We start from the raw sequence: 25,678 nt of genomic DNA, 5'->3' as shown, positions 1-25,678 counted from the left end.
GCACATATCCGCGTACTCATATCCAAGACCCCTCGGCCAGCCTGCCATAGGTCCATCGGTCGAGGGTAAAACGGTCTTTCCACCTGCCAGCCACTTGGCCACTACGTGACAAAAGGTGAAAGTCTATAAATACTCCTCAACCTTCATTGAGGAAAGGATCCACAAATTAACCTAATAACCACTATTCATCTGGTAATATCTTCCTTATCTCTCTACAATACACGTTTAGCCAAGTAACAACAACTTACCTCTCTAAGTTTACTGACTTGAGCGTCGGAGTGAGTACGCTCGGCCAAAGCCGAGCCCTCAGTTTGTTCATCATTTCAGGAGAGATCGAAGGAGGATTCAAGCAAAGACGTCATTCTACAAGCTACGAGTGGTAACAAATATCTGCTCTGGAATTACACCCGGAACAATTACATTTTTTTACCGACCACTTTCTTATACTTCCTCCATTCAACTCCACTCTACCACCTTTCCATAATCATTCATTCAACTCCACTCTACCACTTACTATAAAAAGAAAGCAAAATGACATATTCGTCCTTATCACACCATCCTATTTACAAGAAATGCCATTATATGGCCCACCTCTTTTTACTAATAAAATCCACCCTAATCTAATTTCTGGCCCAATTAGTATTCCTAATCCATTCCACCTTTCACTAACCCTTCCCTCCAAATTATCCTAACCCAACCCATATACTCTCCCAAATCCATTCAAAAAATCCAACTGAAAACCCAACCCCATTTACTCCCATTTACTCCCTTCACCTACCCATCCGTCTCTCATATTCTCCATTTATCTAGAGAATTCCAAACCCTAATCTCTCTTCTCTCTCTCTCTCTCTCTCTATACTGCCGCATCCCTCCTTCATCCCCATCTCAGTTAAACAAAAAAGCCGTCTTATATCATGATTAAACCCTAGATCTTTGTTGTTCCTGATTACCTTTCAATCATAAATCCACCTTCATGAGTGTTCTTACAATAAAAATAATGAATCCTTCACATAAAGAATGCGGTCATGAATGTTTGATGTGTAAGCTTGAATGGTATAATGGTTCATCTGAAGATGAGCAAGAAGATGAGATTGAAGACTCTGCGCCTGATTCACCTCCTCCAAACATCGTTGTTCCTGATTCCTTAGATCCTGAAGATTTAGGGACTCAGGTCATGGAGACGGAGTTCGATGATGGTTTTGTATGGTTATCTACCTCCCCTGAGAACGACGACCGTCCTAAGTCACCTGACATCCCACTTGCTGATGGTTTGGGTTGTAGATCTGGTGCACCTGATGACCGTCCTAAGTCTGAATCGTCATGCACTAAATATGCGAATGCTTATTTGAAGAGGATGGCTGCTAAACGTGCGAAAACACCTGTGAAAAAACCTCCAGCAGTTGAATATGTGGAGGATCATTCTCCATCACCAAGTTCAAAAAGATTGAAGGCTTATTGCGATGGTATAATCCCAAAATCTGAGACTTTTTATAATTTATTTATAATTTGAACAATTAATGTGCTGGGATTTCGTGCTGTTAGGAATTAGAATTGTTTGTTTTTGATATGGATGAATTTGTTCGTTTTGGATTTGACGAAATAAAGTGAAAACCTTATTAAATGGCTGCACTTTGTTTTATTGTGAATCATTCATTCACTGCAAAATTTGGTTACTGTGAATCATTCATTCACTTTGTTTTATTGTGAATCATTCATTCACTGCAATAGTAAGCCGTCTTATATCGAAATGGAATAAGCTTCCATCTGATGAAAATACATTCTGCTGCATAACATTGTTTTCACAGATGTATTTCCTATGGTTACTGTTGGATGATATTGTTCATTTTGGTTAATTTGGTTAAGGTTTATTGTCTATTTGGTTTGTTCCTCGAAACTGAACAATTCGACTTGCTGTTAAAATTTACCTTAAGTGTTAAAAACTCGCTAAGGTATACTCGAACTCGAAACTCAAAAATTTGACTTGCTGTTAAAATTGAACTGTTAAGATGAATTTGGTTAATTTGGTCTACTCTTTTGTTATAATTTCTGAGGATTCAAGGCTTAATGTGTTGAATTTTTTCTGTTAGGATTGAAGGTTTATTGTCATTAACCTCGATGATGGTCCTTCCTGGACTGAGAGGGTATCATCACTGTTATTGTTACTGTCATTGTTGCTCTGTGATGAAGTAGCCTTAATGGTTTGAGAGCTGTACATGGTTTTTGGTGGAGTCTAGTTATATGGCCAATATGTGTAGTTGTTCAGCCACCACATTATAAATGAATGAATGGGTGTGTGTGTCTAACCATTTAATTAGGAGTACTTTGACATCTCAATGATTACTCTACCTTCATGGTTTGAGGGCTGATTTAGTACTCTTGTTGAATGGAGATGACATGGTCTACCTTCATTGTTTCTGTGTAGAAGGCTTTACAACTTCAAACAACTCAATGATGAGGCCACTTTGGCCTGAGAGTTGTATAAACCAAAATTGCTCTATGATGATTATACCTTAATGGTTTGAGAGCTCTAATTTGGTTTTAGGGGGAGTTGAATGGAGGAAGTATATGTACGTTTTATTGCCCATTACTTACAAGTATTTTTGCCACCACATGTTATATTAATGAAAGGGTGTGTGTGCTTAATCATAGTAACTGCAGTATGATAACTCAATGATGACTATACCTTATTGGTTTGAGAGATTAGTTTGGATGTCAATACTGCTTTTTGCTTGTTGAGCATGGTCTACCTTCATTTTGTTAAGTGTCGGAGGCAAGAATATTTGGGACAACTCAATGATGAGGGCAAACTTAGCCTGAGAGTTAGTCTATGCATTTTGCAACTGTACTTTGCATTTCACATTTTGTATGCCTAAAACTGAACTGAACTTTGCTGTTGGGTTCCTTATGTTGATGATAACATGCCCATTTGATTTGTGTATTCTTAGTTTACCTTTTCAGGATTAATGATGTAATCAAGCTTGGATTAAGAAGTGTTGAAGTTGTTAATCATCCATTGTAATTAGTCGTGTGTCATCTAATGTACAAGCGAGAAAGTTAAGTATAGTAGAGTAATAGAAACAGTCCAGACGACTGTTGCTTTCACACGCAAATAGCTGTTTGGATTATGCCACAACTCGAGAAACTTGAAGCCCCTTTTTATCTTTCAAAAGCTTTCACGTGATTATCATTTTTCAAAGATAAAATATCAGATTTTTATTAAGGAGTAGTCTTCTTTAAAGAGTGGTTTGAATTATTCAAAATGTTTCCTCTTTATGCAAATTCAATCCTTTGGTTTTTAAGAAAACAAAAAATGCTTTTTGCCATATTGGTGTTAACTTGTCATCATGTGACTTGTCTCACATCCTTTGTTTTCTGAAATTGCATGAGCATTTAAGGTTATCCTTCAAACCTTCTTTCTCTATTCTTACCTTTGCAAAAGACTCCTTTTTGGTGCAAGTGTTGGGTGGTTGCAAATGGTCTTCACATGTGAGGTCTTTGACCCTTCAAAACCCTAGCAATCCCTTCACTCACCTCCTCTATATAAACCGAGCATCATCCTCATTAAATTCTCAAGACTTTCTGAATTAATTCTTTCATGTTTTGCAAAGTGTTTTTAAAAGATTAAAAATCGTGTCTTTTGCAAAATCCTTTTAAAAAGTCTTCAAGTGTCTTTCAGTTTCTACAGTCGTGGCCACTGTTACTTTTCTATACTAAACTCTCTTGCTTAAAAGTGTTGATCTTGTAAAAGTTGTCCACCTCTATTCTTTGTTAAGAATGTGTTAGTGGAAACTTGATCCTTTACATTTTAAGTGTGTTAGAAGAGTTTAGGACGGAGTAGTCTTTTACTCTTGACAACCGGAGTAGGTTGTGAGTTGGCAATCGGAGTAGATTGCGAGTTAGCTTGTCATAGAACGGAGTAGTTCTTGTACTAGCTTTGCAACCGGAGTAGGTTGGCGTCTTTTATTACAAGGGTCTTTTAGTTGTCGGAGTAGATCACTAAAGGAAAGTAATAAAAAGGTAGATTGGACGTAGGCACTTGAGTTTCTTGCCGAACCAATTCAAAAATCTCGTGTTCAAGTGTTTACTTTATTTTCGCTGTTTTTATACTTTGTTTGTTTGTTTTGTTTCGCTTAAACTTAGAAGTAACAGTTCATCATACTGTCGTATTTGGTCCGCAGAATACTCCACAAACCGAGACAAATAGATACAAATCGAACGATTGTTGCTTTCATACTTCAAAGAAACATTCATCGTGATACTTGTTCAATCTTTCAATATTATTCAAAGTATCCTCTAAACTCTTTTGTTCACTTAACTTACTTTAATCCAATAAAGTTGAAGTTAAAATTTTAAAAAGAGTACCTAATTCACCCCCTCCCCCTCTTAGGTACTTGAATCCATAAACTCAACAATTGGTATCAGAGCCTCGTGCTCTTGATAGAGGCTAATCCCCTTAGAGTTTGATTCGTGGGTAATGGATTCCGAGAAACACTCCAAGATCCCGGTCTTTACCGGTTCGAATTTTGGATGGTGGAAACTCAAAATGGAACATTACATCAAAAGTATCGATTATCAATGTTGGAACATCATCCAAAATGGACCTCTTGTCATTGAGGAAACCGATATTCTTAACGGTTTCACCAAGACAAAAGAGGAAAGAAATTACAATGAGAACGACTTCAAGCTTGCCGAAAAGAATTCCAAAGCAATGTCGATTCTTCAACGTTGTGTTGGTGAGGGGGAAGTAAGTCGAATCTCCGGGTGTCCTACGGCAAAATCTATTTGGGATTCTCTTGTACTTGCATATGAAGGGACGTCCCAAGTAAGAAAACACCGTATTGACCTTCTCATGCAACAATATGAGATGTTTAGAATGTCAAAGGATGAGTCTTTAAATAGTTTCTCTTCTCGTTTTTCTTGTATTATTAATGAGCTTCAAAGTCTAGGAAGGAATTTCGAGTCCGAGGACATCATTCGAAAAATCCTTCGTAGTCTAACCCCTAAATGGCAACCCAAAGTCACCGCCATAGAGGAAGCTAAAGATTTGTCAACCCTATCTCTTCATGAACTAATGGGATCACTAATGGCTCACGAGTTTAATCTCGATAAGCATTCTAGTGAGTCATCAAAGGGAAAGAGTCTCGCCCTCACATCTTCTCCAAGTGATGAAGAAGATGAGGAGGAAGACGAGTTTGCTATGTTCACAAGAAACTTAGCCGGGTTGGTAAATGGACAAGGTAACAAAAAGTTCACTAATAATTACTCGAAAAAGCGCTTTCCTAAGAGACGACCTACTTCCACCGTGGGATGCTTTAAATGTGGTGACAAAACTCATCAAATTAAAGAATGTCCCAAGTGGGAGGAAATCAAATCTAAGGAGAGAAGAGAAAAGGTTAAAAAAGACTATAAACATAGAGTCATGAGTGCTATATGGGGAATGTCCGACTCCGAGGAAGATGAGGAACTCATCGAGGAGGAACTTGAGGCTAAAATGTGTCTTGCAAATCATGGTAAAGAAAAAGTCTCTAAAACCTCAAAACTTGAACACTTAAGATGCCTCATGGCTAACCCCGACGATTCCGACTCCGATTCCGACAACGAGGTAAATCATCTAAAGGCCAAGGCTAGAACTTACTCCAAAGAGAAAGTATGTAAGCTTCTTGATCAACTTCTTGATAAGTGTCGGTCTCAAACTAATAAGCTTGATATAATGCAAAATGAGATTGAGGAAATTGCTCAAGAGAATTTTAATCAAAAATGAACTAAAAGCAACAGATCACATTATCGTCACTTCTGAGGCATATAATGAAGTCAAAAGAGTCAACAAGTTAAACAAGCATTTGACTAAAGAACTAGAGCGTCTTAGGTTGACCCCCACGGACGTCTCTGACCTTGAGAATGTCAACACAACTTTGGTGATGCAAGTTTCCCAACTAACCAAGGAACGTGATGACATTTTGAAGGACAAAGATGCTCTTGAAAATGAGATCTATGACCTTGTAGTTGAAGTTGTAGACTTAAGAGAAACAGTCTCTAAGACTGTTGCTTCTGACCTTGATTTAGACAAATCTAAAAGAAAGAGTGAATGGTTGGAAAATGAAAACGAGTGTCTTAAGAGTGAGGTTGTTTGTCTCAAGAATGAAATAGAAGACCTCCATGAAAGGCTTACCTTCTTTCAAAAGGGTATGCCCGAATGTAGCTCTTCTAGCTCTTCTCCTCTTCTTAGATCCAATGAAATCGTTGATCTAAACCAAAGACTTGACAAGATGACATCTAAGTATGAAGAGTCCAAAGAAAGAATCATTTATCTCGTGTCTAAACTCAACAATCACACCCATGACTTCATTGTTGAGAAGAGATTGTCCATAGAAAGTGTTAACAATGATGAACTTAAAAGAGAAAAGGAAAAGAATTTGCATCTTCTTTCACGTGTCCACGACTTGACCAATGAACTTGTTAATGCTAAGAACATCACTGAAAAATGGGAAGGAAGTCAAACCGTGTTAAACTTCCTCACGAATCAAACCGAGAAATGCGATAAAACTGCTGGTTTGGGGTTCAAATGGAACAATGACCGATCGTTGCATCCAGAAGCCTAAAAACGATTTTAGAGGAAGGAAGTATGTAGGTCTTCCCGAATACATCATTTGCAATTATTGTGGTGACAATGGTCATGTTTTTAATGGATGTACAAAACTTTTTGACGACATTGACAAGAACACCAAAGCATTAAATGAAATGAACATTAAGAAAGACACCACAAGTTATGTTGATCACAAAAAGGGACCCAAATTCATTTGGGTTCCTAAACTCAAAAACTAATCTTGTGTAGGGCTTGGTGAGAGGCGGCCGCAATTGGTACTTGGATAGTGGATGCTCTCGTCACATGACGGGTGATAGAAGCCAATTCCTCTCACTTAAAGCGTATGATGGTGGCACGGTAAGGTTTGGTGACAACAAGAAAGGTGAAGTAATTGATATTGGAAAAGTTGGTAAGTCATCCTTACTTTGTGTCGACAATGTGCGGCTTGTCAAAGGTTTGAAACATAATCTCCTTAGTATTTCTCAACTTTGTGATAAGGGTAATGTTGTTGAATTTCATGCTAATGTGTGTCGAATTTTTGATGCCACTACTAATGAACTAATACTCGAAGGAAGACGTGTCAAAGATGTTTACTTGACTAATTTGAACTCTCTATCCGGTCACACCATGTCTTGCATGAGTGTAATGAACAATGATCCTTGGTTATGGCATAAAAGGTTTGGTCATGTTAGTACAAAAACTCTTAATACCCTTAAAAGACTTGATTTGGTTGAAGGCATTCCTAATATAAAATTTGAAATTGATAAAGTATGTGATGAATGTGCTAGAGGTAAACATGTCAAAAGTTCCTTCAAATCCAAAAAGAATTATGAGTACATCTCAACCTTTGCAACTTTTACATATCGACTTGTGTGGACCAATGAGAACTAGAAGTAGAGGTGGTAGTCGTTATGTGTGTGTCATTGTTGATGATTACTCTAGGTTTGTTTGGGCACTCTTCCTAAGCTCTAAGGATGAGACATTTGATGAGTTTCTAATTTGGTTAAAGAAGATTCAAAATAAACTTGGTTTAAAACTTGTCTCAATGAGAACCGATCATGGAACCGAATTCGAAAACTCATCATTTGGTGCTTATTGTGATGACAATGGTGTAGACCATAACTTCTCGGCTCCTAGAACCCCACAACAAAATGGTGTGGTTGAAAGGATGAATAGAACCCTTGAAGGAATGGCTAGAACAATGTTATTAACTAGTAAGTTGCCTAAAAACTTTTGGGCCGAAGCGGTAAATACCGCTTGCTACATTTATAATCGTGTCATGATAAGGAGTATTTTAAATAAAACCCCTTATGAATCATTGCGTGGAAGAAAACCCAACATTTCATATTTTAGATGTTTTGGAAGCAAATGTTTTGTTCACAACAATGGTAAAAACAATTTGGGTAAGTTCGATCCACGTAGTGATGAAGGAGTATTTATTGGGTACTCCGATCATAGCAAGGCCTATAAATTTTACAATAAACGAACCTTGTTAATTGAAGAAAGCATCCATGTCATTTTTGATGAATCTAGTGTGCTTGGACAGGTACAAAACATGGATAATGATGATGAGGACGATGACGATGAGTTTGAGATTGGCCTTGTTCGAAATGACTTCGTGTTCACGGATGAAGAAGCTCCCAAAGACCGAATTGCAACGAGACACGTAGACTGTCACCTTCAAAGGAGAGCAGCAACTCAGGGGGAACACGGAGTACTTATGATTCCTCTCTGGAAGCAACAGACCCAACGACTGTTGCTTCTACCTCCAGAACTGAAGAAAACCAAAACAGTGAGGATGAAGAACCTTCCAGGCCAATAGCAACAGTCACTGTGACTGATGATGTTGAGGGGGAACAAGAAACTATTGTTCCAAAGAAGTGGAAACATCAAAGCTCTCATCCACTCACTAATCTCACAAGTGATCTCAACTCGGGAATTCGAACAAGATCATCCCTCAACAATCTCGCTCACCTCAATGAGTATTGTGCCCATAATGCCTTCCTATCTCAAATTGAGCCTTCAAATGTAACATCGCCTTGATCGATGCAGATTGGGTGCTTGCCATGCAAGATGAGCTCAATCAATTCAAACGAAATGAGGTATGGCACCTAGTCCCTAGACCGCCTAATCGTACCGTCATTGGTACTAGGTGGGTCTTTCGCAACAAGCTTGATGACTCGGGAGAAATCGTAAGGAACAAGGCTAGACTAGTGGTGCAAGGTTATAACCAACAAGAGGGTATTGATTACGATGAAACCTATGCACCGGTAGCTAGACTTGAGGCCATACGATTACTTATAGCTTTTGCGGCTCACAAAGGCATTAAACTCTTCCAAATGGATGTCAAAACCGCTTTCTTAAATGGATATTTGGAAGAAGATGTCTTTGTAGAGCAACCACCGGGTTTTGAGAACAATGATTTGCCTAACCATGTTTTTAAATTAGACAAAGCTCTTTATGGTTTAAAACAAGCACCAAGATGTTGGTATGATAGATTGTCTAAATTTCTTATTGAAAATGGTTTTAAAATAGGCTCCGTTGACAAAACATTGTTCTTGAAGCAACAGTCAGACGAACTGTTGGTTGTACAAGTATATGTTGATGACATTATATTTGGTGCAACAAATGAACTCCTTTACTTATATTTTTCGGAACTAATGAAATCGGAGTTTGAAATGAGCATGATGGGTGAGCTAGGATTCTTCCTTGGGCTCCAAATTAAGCAATCAAAGGATGGAATCATGATCCATCAACAAAAGTATATTAAGGAAATGCTTAAGAAATTTGGGATGACTAATGGTAAGCCTCATGATACACCTATGGTAGCCGGGTCCAAATTGGACAAAGATGAACTCGGTAAGAATGTTAGTGATAAGGTGTATAGAGGTATGATAGGCTCACTTCTTTACTTGACCGCAAGTCGTCCCGACATTCTCTTTAGTGTATGCTTATGTGCTAGGTTCCAAGCAAATCCGAAAGAATCACATTTCAAAGCCGTTAAACGAATTCTTCGGTATTTGATTGGAACACAAAATCTTTACTTATGGTATCCCTTATATTGTCCCTTTGATCTCATAGGCTATTCGGATGCGGACTATGCGGGATGCACGGTGGATAGAAAGAGTACCTCCGGAATTGCAACATTCTTGGGTCCTTGCTTGACTTCTTGGGGCTCAAAGAAACAAAACACGGTAGCTCTTTCTACGGCCGAAAGTGAGTACGTTAGCGCGGCACATTGTTGTTCTCAACTCCTTTGGGTAAAACAACAACTCTTGGATTTTGGTATTATTTTTGACTCCATTCCTTTAATGTGTGATAATACGAGTGCAATAAATATTTCCAAAAATCCTATTCAACACTCTAAAACTAAGCATATTGATATCCGTCACCATTTTATTCGTGATCATGTTGAAAAAGGACATATTAAACTTATCTTTTGCAAAACCGAAAATCAAATTGCCGATATTTTCACTAAGCCACTTGCAAGAGAACATTTTGAGAAATTTAGACTTGAAATTGGGTTAATTAATAATTTGTGATTTTTAGTGTGAGTTTTACAAAATTCCCTAATTGATTGAATTAAAATTGGATATATGTTATTAAGTGTTCTAAGTGCATTGACATCATGTTTGGACCAAAATTGACACCGTATTTGTGAGTCGGTAATCACTCAACCTCATATCTAAATTTACGTTTATCATATGCTACCTTGCGTTTTTATTTCGAGTAATTGAATTTGTTTAAGTCGGGCCAACCACCTCTCCTACATCATTTAATGGGCCATTAAACTCAACAACCCATCACCTACAACTACCCGTCCAAACCGCATAAACCCAATTACCCTCTCATCTCCCAAATCCACAACTCCCTCATATCACCTACCCTAACCCACCATGGTAAAAACATCATTTAACACACCCATTCCCATCAAACCCACAAAATTTACCTCTCTACCTGTCACATCCAACCCGCCTACATCACCAACTCCAACCATGCCACCAGTCAAAACATCTTACGCCTTTCCCCCACAAACCTCAAACACGACATCAACAAACCCAGATCCTCCTAGCCCTCAACCATCACCAAAACCCACTGACCCTCCATCATCCGACGACATACCCATCTCCACAATGGTAGGACGACGCACTCGTGGTGGTCGGAAGAAAAGCTCCACGGTTCCGAGCTCCTCCTCTGAACCGGTTACTGTTTTGGTTGAAGATGTTGAAGATGAAACCGAATTCGACTTGAATGAAAATCCGTCGAAATCCGGCGAGCCTGACTCAACTCCGATGAAAAAGAACAACAAAAGAAAAGAAAAGGCCTCTTCCTCCCAATTACCTCCAATCTCCGAAAATGTTGAACAAAGTAACATTGATAATCCCATTGATGATATCCCAATTGAAAATCCGAATGAACCTACCCAGAAAAAATCGAAACCTTCAAAGAAAAAGCTTGTCTACCTTGCTCCTTCTGATCCGGTCTCTCTTACCTCGAAGTGGGATCTAGCCATTGTTTGGGCTCACCTTGAGAGTCTCGACCTTCCTACTTCTATTTACAAAAACTGTGAAAGGTTGATGAACATCAAAGCAATTCACTCTCCTCGGGCTTATAATCAAAAATGGTTCGAACCGCCTGCTTTTCACTCAGTCCGTGATATGGTTCTAGCTCAAGGTTGGGAGAAGTTACTGGAAATGCGTGAGCCGGTATTTGTGAGCGAAGTGATTCAATTCTTTGCAACGGTACGGGTTGATAAGTCTGGTGAATTTGTTACAGCTAAGGTGAACGGTAAGCCTCTAAAACTGACTCAATCTGATTTCGCTACTGCTCTTAATATTCCAGTTGGAGGCTATGACAAACTCCCCTCTGAAACTTGGGTAGCCTTACCATATGCCTCCCCTCTTAGCATTGCTCAAACCGTTTGTCCCAAAACCGTTTCACCTGGACCCGTGAGCAACACCCAAATCCCACCTCCTCTTCGAATTATTTTCAATATGCTTTGTAGGACAATTTACCCTTCGGGTGATAGAGGAAAACTCACCATTGCCTTACAATATTTAATCTATCACATTGCTACCCATAAGAAGGTGAACCTAGTTGGGCTAATGTTTAAACGTTTTCATCTTATCTCGACCAAGCTTCGTCGACCTTCTTCTAGCTTGATTCATTTACCCTATGGCATGTGGTTATCGGTTGTGCTCAAGGCACACGGGGTTTTAGTGAATACTAGCTTGGGTTCATTGGATATGTGTGATGTTATGAGTGATGGGCAAATGGGGAAGATGCTTATCAAGGTTGAGAATGATGAGTTAATTTCTGTGAAAATTAAGAAGGACCCGGAAGTTGGGTCATCTAGTCAAGGGAATACGGGTAATATGCGGGAAGTACTCAATGCCATGGCTGAGTTAGGTGCGTGGATTAGGGAAGATGCTCGTCAAAAGGACTTGGCAATCTCGGCCCTTGCTTCTACTTTGGACCTCATCCGTGGTGAGGTGGATATTATTTCCACCCTTGTGTCAACAAAAGAGGTTGGTGAAGATGCTAATGTGGATGATGATCCGTTGGGTAGTGGCTCGGATGGTGAACAAGCCTCCTCTCCTTAGCCTTTCCATCTCCTCTCGGCCTATTTACCCTTACCCGTACCCCCTTATTTTGTTTCACCTTGGTTGTGCCCTCTAAGACTTATTTTCTCTGCTCGTTATTTTGAACATTTGGTGGTGTATGTTAAACTTTGTTTAGCTATGTTGAACTTTGGTTAGCTTATGCTTAATCCTTGTTAATGTTGACTTTGTTACCTTGTCACACTTCCATGTGTCTTTTTTGTGTTTTCTTATGAAATATCTGCACTCTAATGCTTGTGACATCTCTATCCTTTTGATGATGTCAAGAGGGGGAAAAGGTAAACTCATGCTTTGAATCTCTTTGCTTATTGATTAAACTAATGGCTTGTCTAACCTTCTTAGCTTGATTCTTGTTTGGGGCAATGTAAAATTGTCATGATAGTTTGATTCTAGCTTTTGCCCTTGGTAAGGTAATATTGTCCCTTCTCTATCATTTGATCTTACTTGCTAAAATCTTGAATTAAGGTGTTTACATTGCTTATACATTCGTTTGGGGCTTGTCATCATCAAAGGGGGAATTTGTTGGGTTCCTTATGTTGATGATAACATGCCCATTTGATTTGTGTATTCTTAGTTTACCTTTTCAGGATTAATGATGTAATCAAGCTTGGATTAAGAAGTGTTGAAGTTGTTAATCATCCATTGTAATTAGTCGTGTGTCATCTAATGTACAAGCGAGAAAGTTAAGTATAGTAGAGTAATAGAAACAGTCCAGACGACTGTTGCTTTCACACGCAAATAGCTGTTTGGATTATGCCACAACTCGAGAAACTTGAAGCCCCTTTTTATCTTTCAAAAGCTTTCACGTGATTATCATTTTTCAAAGATAAAATATCAGATTTTTATTAAGGAGTAGTCTTCTTTAAAGAGTGGTTTGAATTATTCAAAATGTTTCCTCTTTATGCAAATTCAATCCTTTGGTTTTTAAGAAAACAAAAAATGCTTTTTGCCATATTGGTGTTAACTTGTCATCATGTGACTTGTCTCACATCCTTTGTTTTCTGAAATTGCATGAGCATTTAAGGTTATCCTTCAAACCTTCTTTCTCTATTCTTACCTTTGCAAAAGACTCCTTTTTGGTGCAAGTGTTGGGTGGTTGCAAATGGTCTTCACATGTGAGGTCTTTGACCCTTCAAAACCCTAGCAATCCCTTCACTCACCTCCCCTATATAAACCGAGCATCATCCTCATTAAATTCTCAAGACTTTCTGAATTAATTCTTTCATGTTTTGCAAAGTGTTTTTAAAAGATTAAAAATCGTGTCTTTTGCAAAATCCTTTTAAAAAGTCTTCAAGTGTCTTTCAGTTTCTACAGTCGTGGCCACTGTTACTTTTCTATACTAAACTCTCTTGCTTAAAAGTGTTGATCTTGTAAAAGTTGTCCACCTCTATTCTTTGTTAAGAATGTGTTAGTGGAAACTTGATCCTTTACATTTTAAGTGTGTTAGAAGAGTTTAGGACGGAGTAGTCTTTTACTCTTGACAACCGGAGTAGGTTGTGAGTTGGCAATCGGAGTAGATTGCGAGTTAGCTTGTCATAGAACGGAGTAGTTCTTGTACTAGCTTTGCAACCGGAGTAGGTTGGCGTCTTTTATTACAAGGGTCTTTTAGTTGTCGGAGTAGATCACTAAAGGAAAGTAATAAAAAGGTAGATTGGACGTAGGCACTTGAGTTTCTTGCCGAACCAATTCAAAAATCTCGTGTTCAAGTGTTTACTTTATTTTCGCTGTTTTTATACTTTGTTTGTTTGTTTTGTTTCGCTTAAACTTAGAAGTAACAGTTCATCATACTGTCGTATTTGGTCTGCAGTAATACTCCACAAACTGAGACAAATAGATACAGTCAGAACGATTGTTGCTTTCATACTTCAGCAAACATTCATCGTGATACTTGTTCAATCTTTCAATATTATTCAAAGTATCCTCTAAACTCTTTTGTTCACTTAACTTACTTTAATCCAATAAAGTTGAAGTTAAAATTTTAAAAAGAGTACCTAATTCACCCCCTCCCCCTCTTAGGTACTTGAATCCATAAACTCAACATTTGCATTTCACATTTTGTATGCTTAAAACAGAACTGAACTTTGCATTTCACATTTTGTATGCCTAAAACTGAACTGAACTTTGCATTTCACATTTTGTATGCTTAAAACTGAACTGAACTTTGCATTTCACATTCCATTACATTACAAAATGAAGTTTAATTGTCATTTGAGTAGGATTTTTCAAATGAACTTTAAACTTAACATTACATTGAAGGATTAAAGTTAACATTAAACTAACCATTACATCCCATTTAGCTGATCAACTATACCTTCAACATTGTAACCTAGTTCATTCATAAGATATTCTAACCCTTCTGTTTTACCAATACCTTGCAAATACTCAATGCATTTCTTGACCAACTCCACATTGACCTCTAAATTCCTTGGTAACATACCTATTGCAGCCAGATGCCCCTTACCCATATGTGGAAGAGAGAAATTGTTATGACCCTTGCATTTCATAATCTCAACCATTACTGCTTGTAATGATAGGAATATATTATTCAGTTTACTTGGACTATAATCAACAAATGCTTGCATTACCTCATTCACTAAATCATCCACTGTCTTTGCTGCATGTTTTTTTTGTAATGATTGTAAAGCTCTGAAATAACCTAAGTCATTACAGTTGAGGTCTGGTGAGTTAGGTGGCTGAAATACCAACTCAATGTGAAATCCATCTGAGTTTGCAGCTGCCATAAACTCAGGATCATCATTCTTGATATGAGGCCTTGCATTGTCTTGTTGTATGTATATGTGTTTGCTTAAACCTTCTGGCCAAACCCTCTTAATTGCTGGAATGACTTGCTGTATTAGGCATTCTTTGATGACCACTTTTGTGATAGACTCAATTGGCTTAGTCTCTAAAGTACCCCTAGGCCTATTTCTGCTTGCCCTTGCTGCTGGAACTTGGTTTGTGAATGGAAACATGCCTATTTTACCATCAAATAGACATTCCCCATCAGCTGAATATATTGGCCTGCTCAATGCACACATGAACATAACTTTTGTGATGTACCTCTTTGATTGACAACTTCTATATGGCAGCTCCTCCCCCTCCACAACATATACTTTCTCGTTGTCATCTGTGACGAAGAACCACTTCTCATCCATATGTATTGTGTTGCTCATTTCAAGAAATAAGATTTCGATTAGTGGCACATTATTGAGATCAAAGAATTCTTGAAGTACTTGCTTGACAACTAATGACCTAAGTGAATAAAGTAGCCTTTGATCCTTATGTAAGTCTGTGAGTTTAGGATGTAATGGGCTTGAATGAGGTTTAAGTAAACCCTCTTTCACCCATGAATGGACTGTTCCAACTCAAACTCCACAATTTTCTGAAACTCTTATCATGGTATCTCTTAGAGAATGATCTAGTGACTTTATGTGCTCAATGTTTGGTAAGATTCTTTTCCTATTTTTGTTGCCTATCCTACCACTCTTCACATCTAACTTCTCACCTACTAACCTTGGTTTTTTGGCTAGTCTCCATATGTTAGAGATGCTTCTATCACTCAAACCGTATCTTGCAGCTACCTCTTTGATGGTGCCACGAGAAAGCTTACCATTTTGCGACTTTTCGAGCAAGTAAATGGCGATTTCTGTCCGCTGATCTTCTGTCATGCATTTGAAGCCCATTTTGTTGTAATTTTATGTTTGTAATTTAATGTTAAGGACTGTAATTTTATGTTAAGGACTGAGAGAAGATGTAATTTGAGGTGAAATTTGTTGTAAATAATGGTGAAGTTGTACTGTAATAATGCTGGACTACCTTGGTTTTAGTAATATAGACTTGACAGGAAATGGAGGGAAAATGTAAAGTGAAGTTTTTGGTGGGGTTTTTAAAATGTTAAACTTTTTGGTGGGAAGATTATCCCATAATCAAATCAGGTTACTACCCAAATTTTATCATTTAATAAAGCAACATGCACACTCCCATATGTACTTCTATTGTTTCTTTAAGTTTTCTTAATTGTTGTGCAAAACTCCAACTGTTAGAGTGGAGTTGAATGGAGGAAGTATATTTTACTTGGTTTACTTTTAAAGCATTCCGGATCCTTAACTCTATTTCGGTTTTCAAAATCGTTTTAATCTTTTCTCTCGATTTAAATTTTAAGTTTTTATAAAAGAAATCTGAAATTCGATTTTAAAACCTGTAAGTTTACCTTGACTTTCCATTGCATTTTCGCTCCCCCTTTTATTTTTCATTTTCTCTTTTCTATTCGCTTTTTTAGGTGTACGTTCACCTATGGATGGTTCTAGAGGATGATTCATGTCAGCCGACCCCAAATCATTTTGGGATTAAGGCTCTGATGTTGTTGTTTGTTGTTGTTGGTGAAACTGCGGATTATTCATCAGAGGAAATCAACAGCCTCACTAAACGAACAGGTCATTAATAAGATTTGTCTGTAAAAAAAAAATCAGGTCATTAATAAAGAAGTAAGAAGCTGGAGCCGAAGTAAGTGATAGATGAACCATCTCAACCAAAACCTTAAGGTGATGGTTGAGGCCCAACTAATATTTACTCCGTATATCCTATTAGTAAGAAAAAGAAGTAAGAAGCCAATTATTAGTAAGAAGCCGAAGCTAATAGTAAGAAGTAAATTTTTATTTACTGGGGAAACTGCGGATTATTAATTACAGAGAAGTAAGAAGCCGAAGCCAATAGTAAAAAAGAAGAAAAAATACATTAGTAAAGAAGAAGAGAGGTAAGAAGCAGAAGCCATCCAACATTTAACCATATTATTCCAGTTACCCGTTAACCCGGATTCGGGTTTTGTGCAGGAAGCCGTTAAAAGTAAACCATATGAATGCAGCACAATAAAAGACAAGAAGAAAAAAACGGCCAAAGTACTGTACAAATATAGACTGTGAATACAAGTATTCTTACAGAAAGGACACTTCAGTCTTCACAGCTGATTTATGTAATTTAGAATAACTTCTCTTCAGAAGGGTGTATCAGTACTCGTATAGTTTTCGACATTCATCGGTACACATTAAACAACTCATTCATCTTATTTCCAATATTTAAGGACGAAAAAAGTACTACTTTCGATCATGTTTGTCTTTCAAAGCCACCGCCACCAATGTGCATGTGCAACCAGTCGGGTGATGGGTCATGTCCGTACTCTCTTGCAGGTTGCGAACAATACCCGACTCCAGAAGTATCAAATGGCTGTTGACCAAACTGACAAATTCAAATAACAGGCATAAGGCTAGGACATCAAAGTAACATAAGACACAATCTAAGAACTAAAGACTACACTTCAAACCGCAGGAAAAGATTTTATTTAGCAAATCCAGGATAATACAGCCAATAATGTTTTGGCCCGGTGGTAAAGACTAAGGATATGTTAATGATAGGTCACATGTTCAGACTTAAACCCGCCCTCCAGAGATAAAGTACCGACCTTGTAGGCTCGTACCCCATTTCACACCAGCGAAAGAGGATTAACAGCAGAAATAATTAACAGGATGAACAACTGAACATCGAACAGAAAATCACACAGGTTTGCAGGATACTAAACAGCTGAATTTTCCCAAGTCAAACTGTGTGATCTAGTAAGTGGCAGGCGAGAAAACCATATTTTAAATATACTCTATTCTGGCTTGGTTCTCAGGGGGGGAGAGAGAGACGCATAATTAGTTAATTACATATCTACTTTTGAATTGTAAAACAGAGAAATTTATACTTACATCTTTTGAGGGAAATCCTTCAATACCAGGGCTGACTCTTGTATTGACCGCCTCTAATTTCATTGATAAGAACTGAAACAAACAATTTTAATGTTTTATCAAAAAAAATAAACTCCACAATCTATGTGACTTTGCTGCAAGTAGTTAACCTATAATACGGGAGTAGCATACCTCGACTTGGCGCTGTAATGATTGGATGTAATTTATAATCTCGTCAAGTACTAGTGCCTTGCCAATGACCTGAACCCGAAAGTAAGCATTAAGAAAGAACCTGAACTTCAAAAGGAAATAGTAAAACTAAGACACCGGAAAAATCATCTACTAAATATTTCAATGATATTGACACCTCATGAGAAGTAACGATATATCAGACCTTGTTACATCCAGGGACAAGATCCTGGAGTATTCTCATCCTTTCACTTATCTTTTCTCTTCTTGCCTGTCACCAGAAATTACATCATATGTCAGTAGCTATATCCAAACACCATAGTCGCGTGCCTAGAACTCAGACAGCAAATAGGTGGCAGTGGTACATATAGTTGATGATATGTCCATGACTCTTATGTGACAGTCTAAGATATCTTATGTTTTCCGCTATTCCTCATTTAATTTTTAGGAAAAATGGGGTATTCACGTGTACATTTTTTTGTGATGATATGTACACTAAATTAAGCGAAAAACAGATGCACAGGCGACAATTAGCCTATTACCCTTTCTGCAAGGCTGTGGCTATCGGTGGCTTGACCTCTTCTAGCTCGCACATGAATATAATCCTTTTGTGCATCAAGTGGTGCCTTACTCGTCTTTTCCGCTCCTTTCCCAGAATTGACTTCACCATCACCTTTCTGAGTCTGATTCTCATCCCCGGACCCTGATGATTTGATCCTTTTACCGTCGGAATCACTCTGCTCATTCAAAAAATTGATAATAAGTATCCTATATGTCATTAATCAGTAAAAACAAACCCATTTCTAGTGCTCCTATCTTGTTTGACTTTGTTAACTAACTTAAGAGTCTTGGACCGTTATTTTCTCACAATATACAATAACAAAAGCTACACAATAAAAACAAGAACTGCAAGATGTCCCTCAAATAGCTACTCGTCTACTATAATGGCAGATATCTACGATCACAATTCACAACATGAATAACTTTCCAACACGACTTTCATACAAAGGCCGAAGCAATTTTAATAATGACGGACACGGGACACCGTCTTAGCAAAGAACAAACCATATGTCCAATTGTCCATATCCCACATACTTCATCAGCAATTTGGCCTCTTAAACTAATTATGTTTCTGCTCATTTAGGACACGATAAATTAACCATATACGAGTGGCTTTATTTATTGTCCGAAGATTTTACCAACTAAGCTAGCTAGCGTCCACTTTTCATTCAAAGTACCTAGAAAAACCGCTTAGTAAATCAAAAGCCAAATGTCTCTAGTACATCACAACGTCCCTATATTACTTAATAAGCTTAGTACTCCCTCCGTCCCAATCGTATGTTTACATGTATATTTAATTCAAGGTAAATAAATGATTGGAGCGGGGAGAGTAACACACTGAAATTATTCAATAGTCCAAACAAATAGGTACGACTTTAAAGTTTAAAATCAGCGATAAATTAATTCTTGTATGAGACGGTTTTTAAACATGTTTTAAATACGTTATTATGTTAGATGAGACCTCCGAGTTTTGTTTAATTTTTAATTATTTATAGTGTAAATCGTTATCATGGTCAATATCAATATCACCTATAACTACAAGTACAATTAGCTAAAGTAACACAAAAATAACAATATAACACTCCTTTACTTCCATAATTTGTTTACTTTTGATTAAAAACCGCTCAATAAAATAAATAAATAAAAAAGTAAATAAATGAATGAGACCGAATGAGTAGTAATAAAAAATAAAGGTATTGAAATACCATGGCAGCATCTTCAACGATTTTCTCCCTCCTCTTCCTTGCCGAACCGGTATAAACGGCGTCGTTTCCAGAACCCTCACGAATCAAAGCGGACTCAGTAAAACGGGTCGAATTCGGGGCGAAAGGCCCACCGCCATTCATAGGTACAGGCCAGATCTCCGATAAGTTATACGACGTCGTTTCGTTCATTAGTGTCGCCGTCGGTGGATCCATTAAAGTTTTATTAATAATTAATTAAATACTCCAACTAATTTACGGATCCACCCTTCACATTTATAAAAGTAATAGCAATAATAAAATTAATAAATTTGAATTTAGAATATTATGAGCAGTAGGAAGTTTGAGTAGCTTGAGGATGAAGACTTGTGGTTGAATATGTGGGTAAAATAATTTGAATGAAAGTTGAAAGGTTTTAGAATTTATGAGAAGAAGGAGAAGAGAGAAGAATGAAAATGGTGGAGAGGGAGTGGCTTTGGGAGTGGCTTTGGGAGTTGTGAATAAAAGAGTGACTTTTGATTGAGGTTTTCTCGGAGTATCTACCGCTCTATCTTAATATTTAATGTTTTCTTATCAAGATCTTATATATAATGAGGAGACTGTGTTAAGTGCTTGTTTGGTTACTCACTCAATTCATGGGAGTTCTAAAATTCCATGAATTGAGTTTTTTCAAACTTGTTTGGTTGGCTTAAATATGGTAAAATGTAGGAATTTACAACTCCCAGGAGTTTCCAACTCGTACATGATGTAGGAGTTTAATTACCTAACCCCCCTAGGTAATTGCAAACTCCCCCATCTTATCCCTCTAAATTTACCCATTTACCCTTAATAAAAATGTGAGGCTAGTAATATTATTGAGAGATATATTGGTATTTAGATATTAAAATCGGGTGAATTATATAGTTTAACCAAACAAACCATTGGAGTTTAATTCATGGGAAAACCAAATTCCTCCAAGCAACCAAACACGTTTTTGCCATTTCATGTGAATTGCATATGGGAATTGAAATCCGGTAAATTGTAAACTACCACAGGAGTTCAATTCCTATATGAACCAAACGAGCACTAAGTTTGAAACGGTCACTTAAGTAGTTCACTTAGTTTTATAGTTTAAGTAAGTTTAAGATTGTGTTCTTTCTAACTTAATTTTATTCAGAATATTTTCCATTAAAACCAGAAGATGGACCACCGAGTTCGGATAGTATTTCTCTTTTGCATGCATTTTAGCTCAACTTAGCTCAATTCAATTTAGTTCAGTTTATCTCAGCTTCATTCAATTTAACTTAACTCAACTCAAATTAACACTTAATTCAGTTTTATTCATCTCAACTCATCTACATTCAAGTCAGGTTTGTTCAACTTAACTTCATTCAGTTCAATTGAGCTCCTTCAAGCTAAAAAGGGAACAAGACGTGCCTTTATTGTTTATTGATCTAATTTTTTAAGCGGATTGTGAATATATATTATGAAGGTACAAGAACATGAGATCAAAGCTTCGAATCTCCCACCTCAGTGTATTGCCAATTGCAATACCTTTGTGACTTATTTGACATCGAAAAAAGGTGATACCGTAAGTATGAAACAATGTTGTACCATACTGTTTTATACTCCATAACATTAAAATTACACAATTGCTAAATCTAACACGCCATTTACTCAATCCAACACAATTTGCCTGTTTTTTTCCATTATTACCCTTCATTTATAAAAAGAAAAAAAAGAAAAAAAATAACAAACACCCAAATCCCAATCTCGACAACCCCTTCCCACAACCCCAATCACCCTCCACCAGCACCGGCCGCCTACCTCCTTATCCCTGCCGTCTATTCAACACCTTTGTTGCGCCCGAAGATAGATTGAATGATGATTGCGTCTGAGTCGAGGCGACAAACATGGTGGACAGAGAGTGCTCGGCGCAGGGATGTGGGCGAGAAAGGATGATCGGCGCGGGTATGGGGCGGTGAGGGGTGGTGGCAGGGGTGGGAAGGATTGTTGGCTTTTTGGGGTTTTGATTTCTTCATTTGTGAGATTGAGAAATAATTAGGGTGAAAAATGAAAGGGGTAAATTCGGAATAAGACGAAAAAATGTGCGGAATTTAGTAAAATTGTGTGCGGAATTTAGCACATCCCTAAAATTATCTAAATACAATAATAAGATGCTAATACGGAATTACTTGCTAATTTGGTCAAAAGTTTTATCTATAGCATCGTTAAGTAAAATCATTGTTATTGAATCGCGAGTTTGAAATTGTTTACTAAATGTAAGTCTAGTGGTTAAAACTTGGGTGAAATTTCCAGGAGACCCAGGTTCAAGCCTCCCCACGAGCAAAATCTTGTGGAGCATTCTTGACCTAAGTCCATGCCTAATAGACTTCGAGCCATATCATAGTGTTTTATGATTGGAAATTTGGCAAAACTACCTGAAAAGGTAACTGAAAACTGGAAAGCTAACTGAAACCTAAAAAGTTAACTGATAAAGTAGCTGAAAATTATGAGTTGATAAGGTAACTGATTATATAAAAATTGTTTGACATACTAACTGAAAAAGTAGCTGATTTTGGTAAAATGATGTAAAAGGATATGAAAATTATTATTTAATATTATAGAATAAAGGGGTAAAAAATGGAAAATAAGTCATTTCAGGTACCTGATTTTTCAAATGTTACCTGAGGTAGCATTTCATTTCAGGTACCTTATTTGACCAAATAAGCTACATACTTGCCAAACACTTGCAAAAAATCAGGTACCTGAAATTTTGGTCAAATAAACTACTTTGGTCAAATAAGCTACCTGAAGTGTCGTGACAAACTGAGCCTAAGACTGAATAAATAGAAGCTTATATTGGGCTACCTTTTATTGAGCTTGTTTTTATTGTAAGAGCGGTGTTATAAGATGGTCAATTAATTATAAAGTATACTTCTTGGATCAAATTTCTAAAATTATCACCAGTTGACAAACTATTATATAAGACCATCTTATTATGATATAAAAGTGTGAAATTACGATTCTTTTTATCTATTAAAATACGGAGTATTTTTTATTTGTTAATAGTAATAAACGAGTGTCTAATCAATAAAAAAACCATCTTATTATATTAACGTATTATTACATAGTTTATGATCCAGGGATAAGACACGTTGATATCAGCTTCGTTATCAAATGATTTTATTATTATCTACTTAAACCCTAATCTTATTACGGTGGAAGAGTTGGGGGCTTACGATAGGGACACCAATAGAGACGTGTAGTACGAATAAAAGGTACGAAAAGGTTAGGTTAGGCTAAAGTGACTTAATTATTCGTTTTTTGTTTCCTTTTTGCCCCTTTAGTGCTTTTTCCCCAAAGATTTAGGATGATTTAATTAATTATGTACTTAATTAAGAAAGATTAGTGGATGTAGGAAGTGACATATGGGAATCATTAGTTGTTTGGCTTTCTTAATTAGTTTTTAGCTTTTGGATAATTGCTTTGATTGTGATAGATTCTATTGAGTACTCATGTATATGAATTGTGGGTGTATTATCTTTTGGGGTTGTTTACTAAGAGTATATATTCTTACTTAATTTAGATAAAATATAAATTAATGAACGAATAAACCCTTTTAGTTTTTTAAAATTTTCATTTGTAAAACTCGAGGGAGGTTACTGCCTAACTGGCGAGGGTTTGGTAGGGGCTCTCGTCCCTGTTTGAGAAATGAAAAACTCAAAAAAAAAAATAAACAAATTAAATTTTGATTTTTTTTACGAATTTATCATATGCCAGTGCTCGTTTAGTCTTGTTGATGTTTTTCTCCCCCTAACTGAAATACTCTGCCACTAATTAGAAAAACAAATAAAATGGCTTACAATAACAAAATCACATTAACTCTAGTGTCTCGATTACTAAATTACGGAGTAAGGGAGATTGGATATATGCAGCTTTATCTTTGTGTTAACAATATATAAATAAGTTATTTTCGAATAATCCTAGATGAAAATTAAGTCAAAAACTACCTCGAATGACCTAGGATAACCATATATCATTGCCTCATTGGTCATTATATTAATTAAACCTAGTGGGTAAAATTTTGTAATTAATGGATTTGCCTTCGTTGTTGCCTAATTGAATGTAATGAAAGTGATTTGTACTCTACATGCCTACATTACGTACCCTTTGGAAAACTACTTGTAAATTGTGAGTGGGATTATCATATGGGCTCTTTCTTTTTGTTCTCACTTTGTCTCACCTTTTATTCCATTTAGTTTAACATTTCAATTTAAAATTTGCTTCCGTGATATAATTACTAAAACGATAGAATTTAACATCTCGATCTTAGTTTACCAATAGTTGCATCAAAATAAATGGCATTTTCATATTTAAATAGGCCATGTTTATTAGGTCATGATGTACTTCGTATTTAATATCTAGCTAGATTGTATAGATTAAATAAAGCGATCATGGAGTATAGTGAATATAATCGAGTAATTAGTACATGCATGGTTTTGTTTCTTTACAGCTAAATTAATATTTGAGGTTTGAGATATTTCAACTTTTCGAGTTTGTTAAGTGAACAATCTAGCAGTGGTTGATCTAGGGAGGTTATTAAAAACGCTCGCTCTCCTTATAATTTTAGTTACATTCTTGTGAATTTTTCAAATTTTTCATATAATTTTATTATTTATTCATCTCTCTAATTTTAAATCCTGACTAGCTTCATCCACCGCCGCAAATCTAGATAAACATTTGTGACAAAAGAAACGTATGTAGCTTGTTACACAAATGGATCACTAGCTAGTAGCTAACATATAATAATAAATGTCATGTCTCGTCTATGATCATATATGGTGCTATAGTACTAAGTAGTAGATAGTTTGGCCAAAGTTGACAACCCATCATAGTCTCCCCACACAAGTTAGAAATTAGGATAATCTCCTTTTTCTTTGAAAATAGAGAGGTCATTTCATTTGAATTTAAATGATTTAGGTCTATTATACGGATTTATAAACGGTTTTAAATTTATAATAAGAGTCGTGAAATGATATGAGAATCATAAATAATGTAAAATGTGTATGTAAAAGAAAATGGACCTTTTCATTTCATTTTGAAAGTGAAGATCGAGGTTCTATCTGAAGTGACCATAATACGTCTCTTTTTTCATGTTTTTTTTTTAATAAATTAAGCACCCAAAGTAATTATGCAGTTATATAATTATACCATTAGTAAATAGACATGTATAAACATGTTGTATTAAGATTTACAATTAAGTCATTGTTTACTTTATTTTGGATAATAACGATGTGAATAGTCATTTTGATTAATTATCTGTGGTATTCTCATTATCTTAATTATTTGTGTATTTATGATCAAAATATTCTCGTAAAAAATAAAAAAAATAAACAACTAAATGGGACGAATGGAATAACTGACTTCGAGAGTAAATTCCTAACATTGATAGCGATTTGTAAACCTCCAACTCAAACAATTGCGAAACTTTAGCTCCATCTACTTCAATTTATTTCATCCACCCAAAGTTCATAAGGACAATTTCCCTTTCAAAGACAGGATGAGTATGGTTTACAGTGACATGAGTACGTTACTGTCGTCAAGTTACTTCATCATACATACGGACTATCATACGGTACCTAAACATGATGGTAAAAGCCAGCCTATACCCATTTGATACGTCTGTTTTTCCCTTTCCACCATTCTACATTGATTAAAGTAACGCGGTATACGCCTTTATGACATGTATATTCGTTTTTAGTTTATAACAAGTTAAATTGTATGTACCTTATTTACTCATTTAGATAGATGAAAACAAGT

At 36.5% G+C, this 25,678-nt stretch overlaps 2 protein-coding genes and 1 long non-coding RNA gene across 3 annotated transcripts; 1 reads left to right on the top strand and 2 right to left on the bottom strand.

Annotated features, from left to right (window-relative positions):
- The first annotated feature begins 448 nt into the window (after positions 1 to 448).
- LOC141644222 (uncharacterized) lies at positions 449 to 16,266 on the top strand. The gene is made up of 2 exons (XM_074453693.1): positions 449 to 1,463; positions 15,735 to 16,266. Exons 1-2 carry the CDS (start codon positions 974 to 976, stop codon positions 15,746 to 15,748), a joined length of 504 nt encoding a protein of 167 aa, XP_074309794.1. The 5' UTR covers positions 449 to 973; the 3' UTR covers positions 15,749 to 16,266.
- LOC141644223 (uncharacterized) lies at positions 14,767 to 15,741 on the bottom strand. The gene is made up of 2 exons (XR_012543957.1): positions 15,265 to 15,741; positions 14,767 to 15,178 (listed from the first exon to the last, which is right to left on the bottom strand). It is a non-coding gene; the product is annotated as an uncharacterized LOC141644223 (long non-coding RNA).
- An 818-nt stretch (positions 16,267 to 17,084) lies between the features above and the next one.
- On the bottom strand, positions 17,085 to 20,463 carry LOC141644221 (transcription factor BHLH094-like). Its single transcript, XM_074453692.1, has 6 exons — positions 19,880 to 20,463; positions 18,656 to 18,850; positions 18,319 to 18,384; positions 18,117 to 18,185; positions 17,946 to 18,017; positions 17,085 to 17,436 (listed from the first exon to the last, which is right to left on the bottom strand). Exons 1-6 carry the CDS (start codon positions 20,090 to 20,092, stop codon positions 17,305 to 17,307), a joined length of 747 nt encoding a protein of 248 aa, XP_074309793.1. The 5' UTR covers positions 20,093 to 20,463; the 3' UTR covers positions 17,085 to 17,304.
- Between the last annotated feature and the right edge of the window lie 5,215 nt (positions 20,464 to 25,678).

Source organism: Silene latifolia, chromosome 2 (assembly GCF_048544455.1).
Source record: "Silene latifolia isolate original U9 population chromosome 2, ASM4854445v1, whole genome shotgun sequence".
Taxonomy (NCBI): domain Eukaryota; kingdom Viridiplantae; phylum Streptophyta; class Magnoliopsida; order Caryophyllales; family Caryophyllaceae; genus Silene; species Silene latifolia.
This window is presented reverse-complemented; position numbering and strand designations above follow the sequence as displayed.

Excerpts from the sequence above, each read along its gene's own strand:
- LOC141644222 (XM_074453693.1), top strand. The coding sequence starts at position 974 with ATGAGTGTTCTTACAATAAAAATAATGAATCCTTCACATAAAGAATGC.
- LOC141644221 (XM_074453692.1), bottom strand. The coding sequence starts at position 20,092 with ATGGATCCACCGACGGCGACACTAATGAACGAAACGACGTCGTATAAC. Across the intron at positions 18,851-19,879 it reads TCGTTGAAGATGCTGCCATG|AGTGATTCCGACGGTAAAAG; the intron begins GTATTTCAATAC and ends TTGAATGAGCAG. Across the intron at positions 18,018-18,116 it reads CATTACAGCGCCAAGTCGAG|TTCTTATCAATGAAATTAGA; the intron begins GTATGCTACTCC and ends TGTTTGTTTCAG.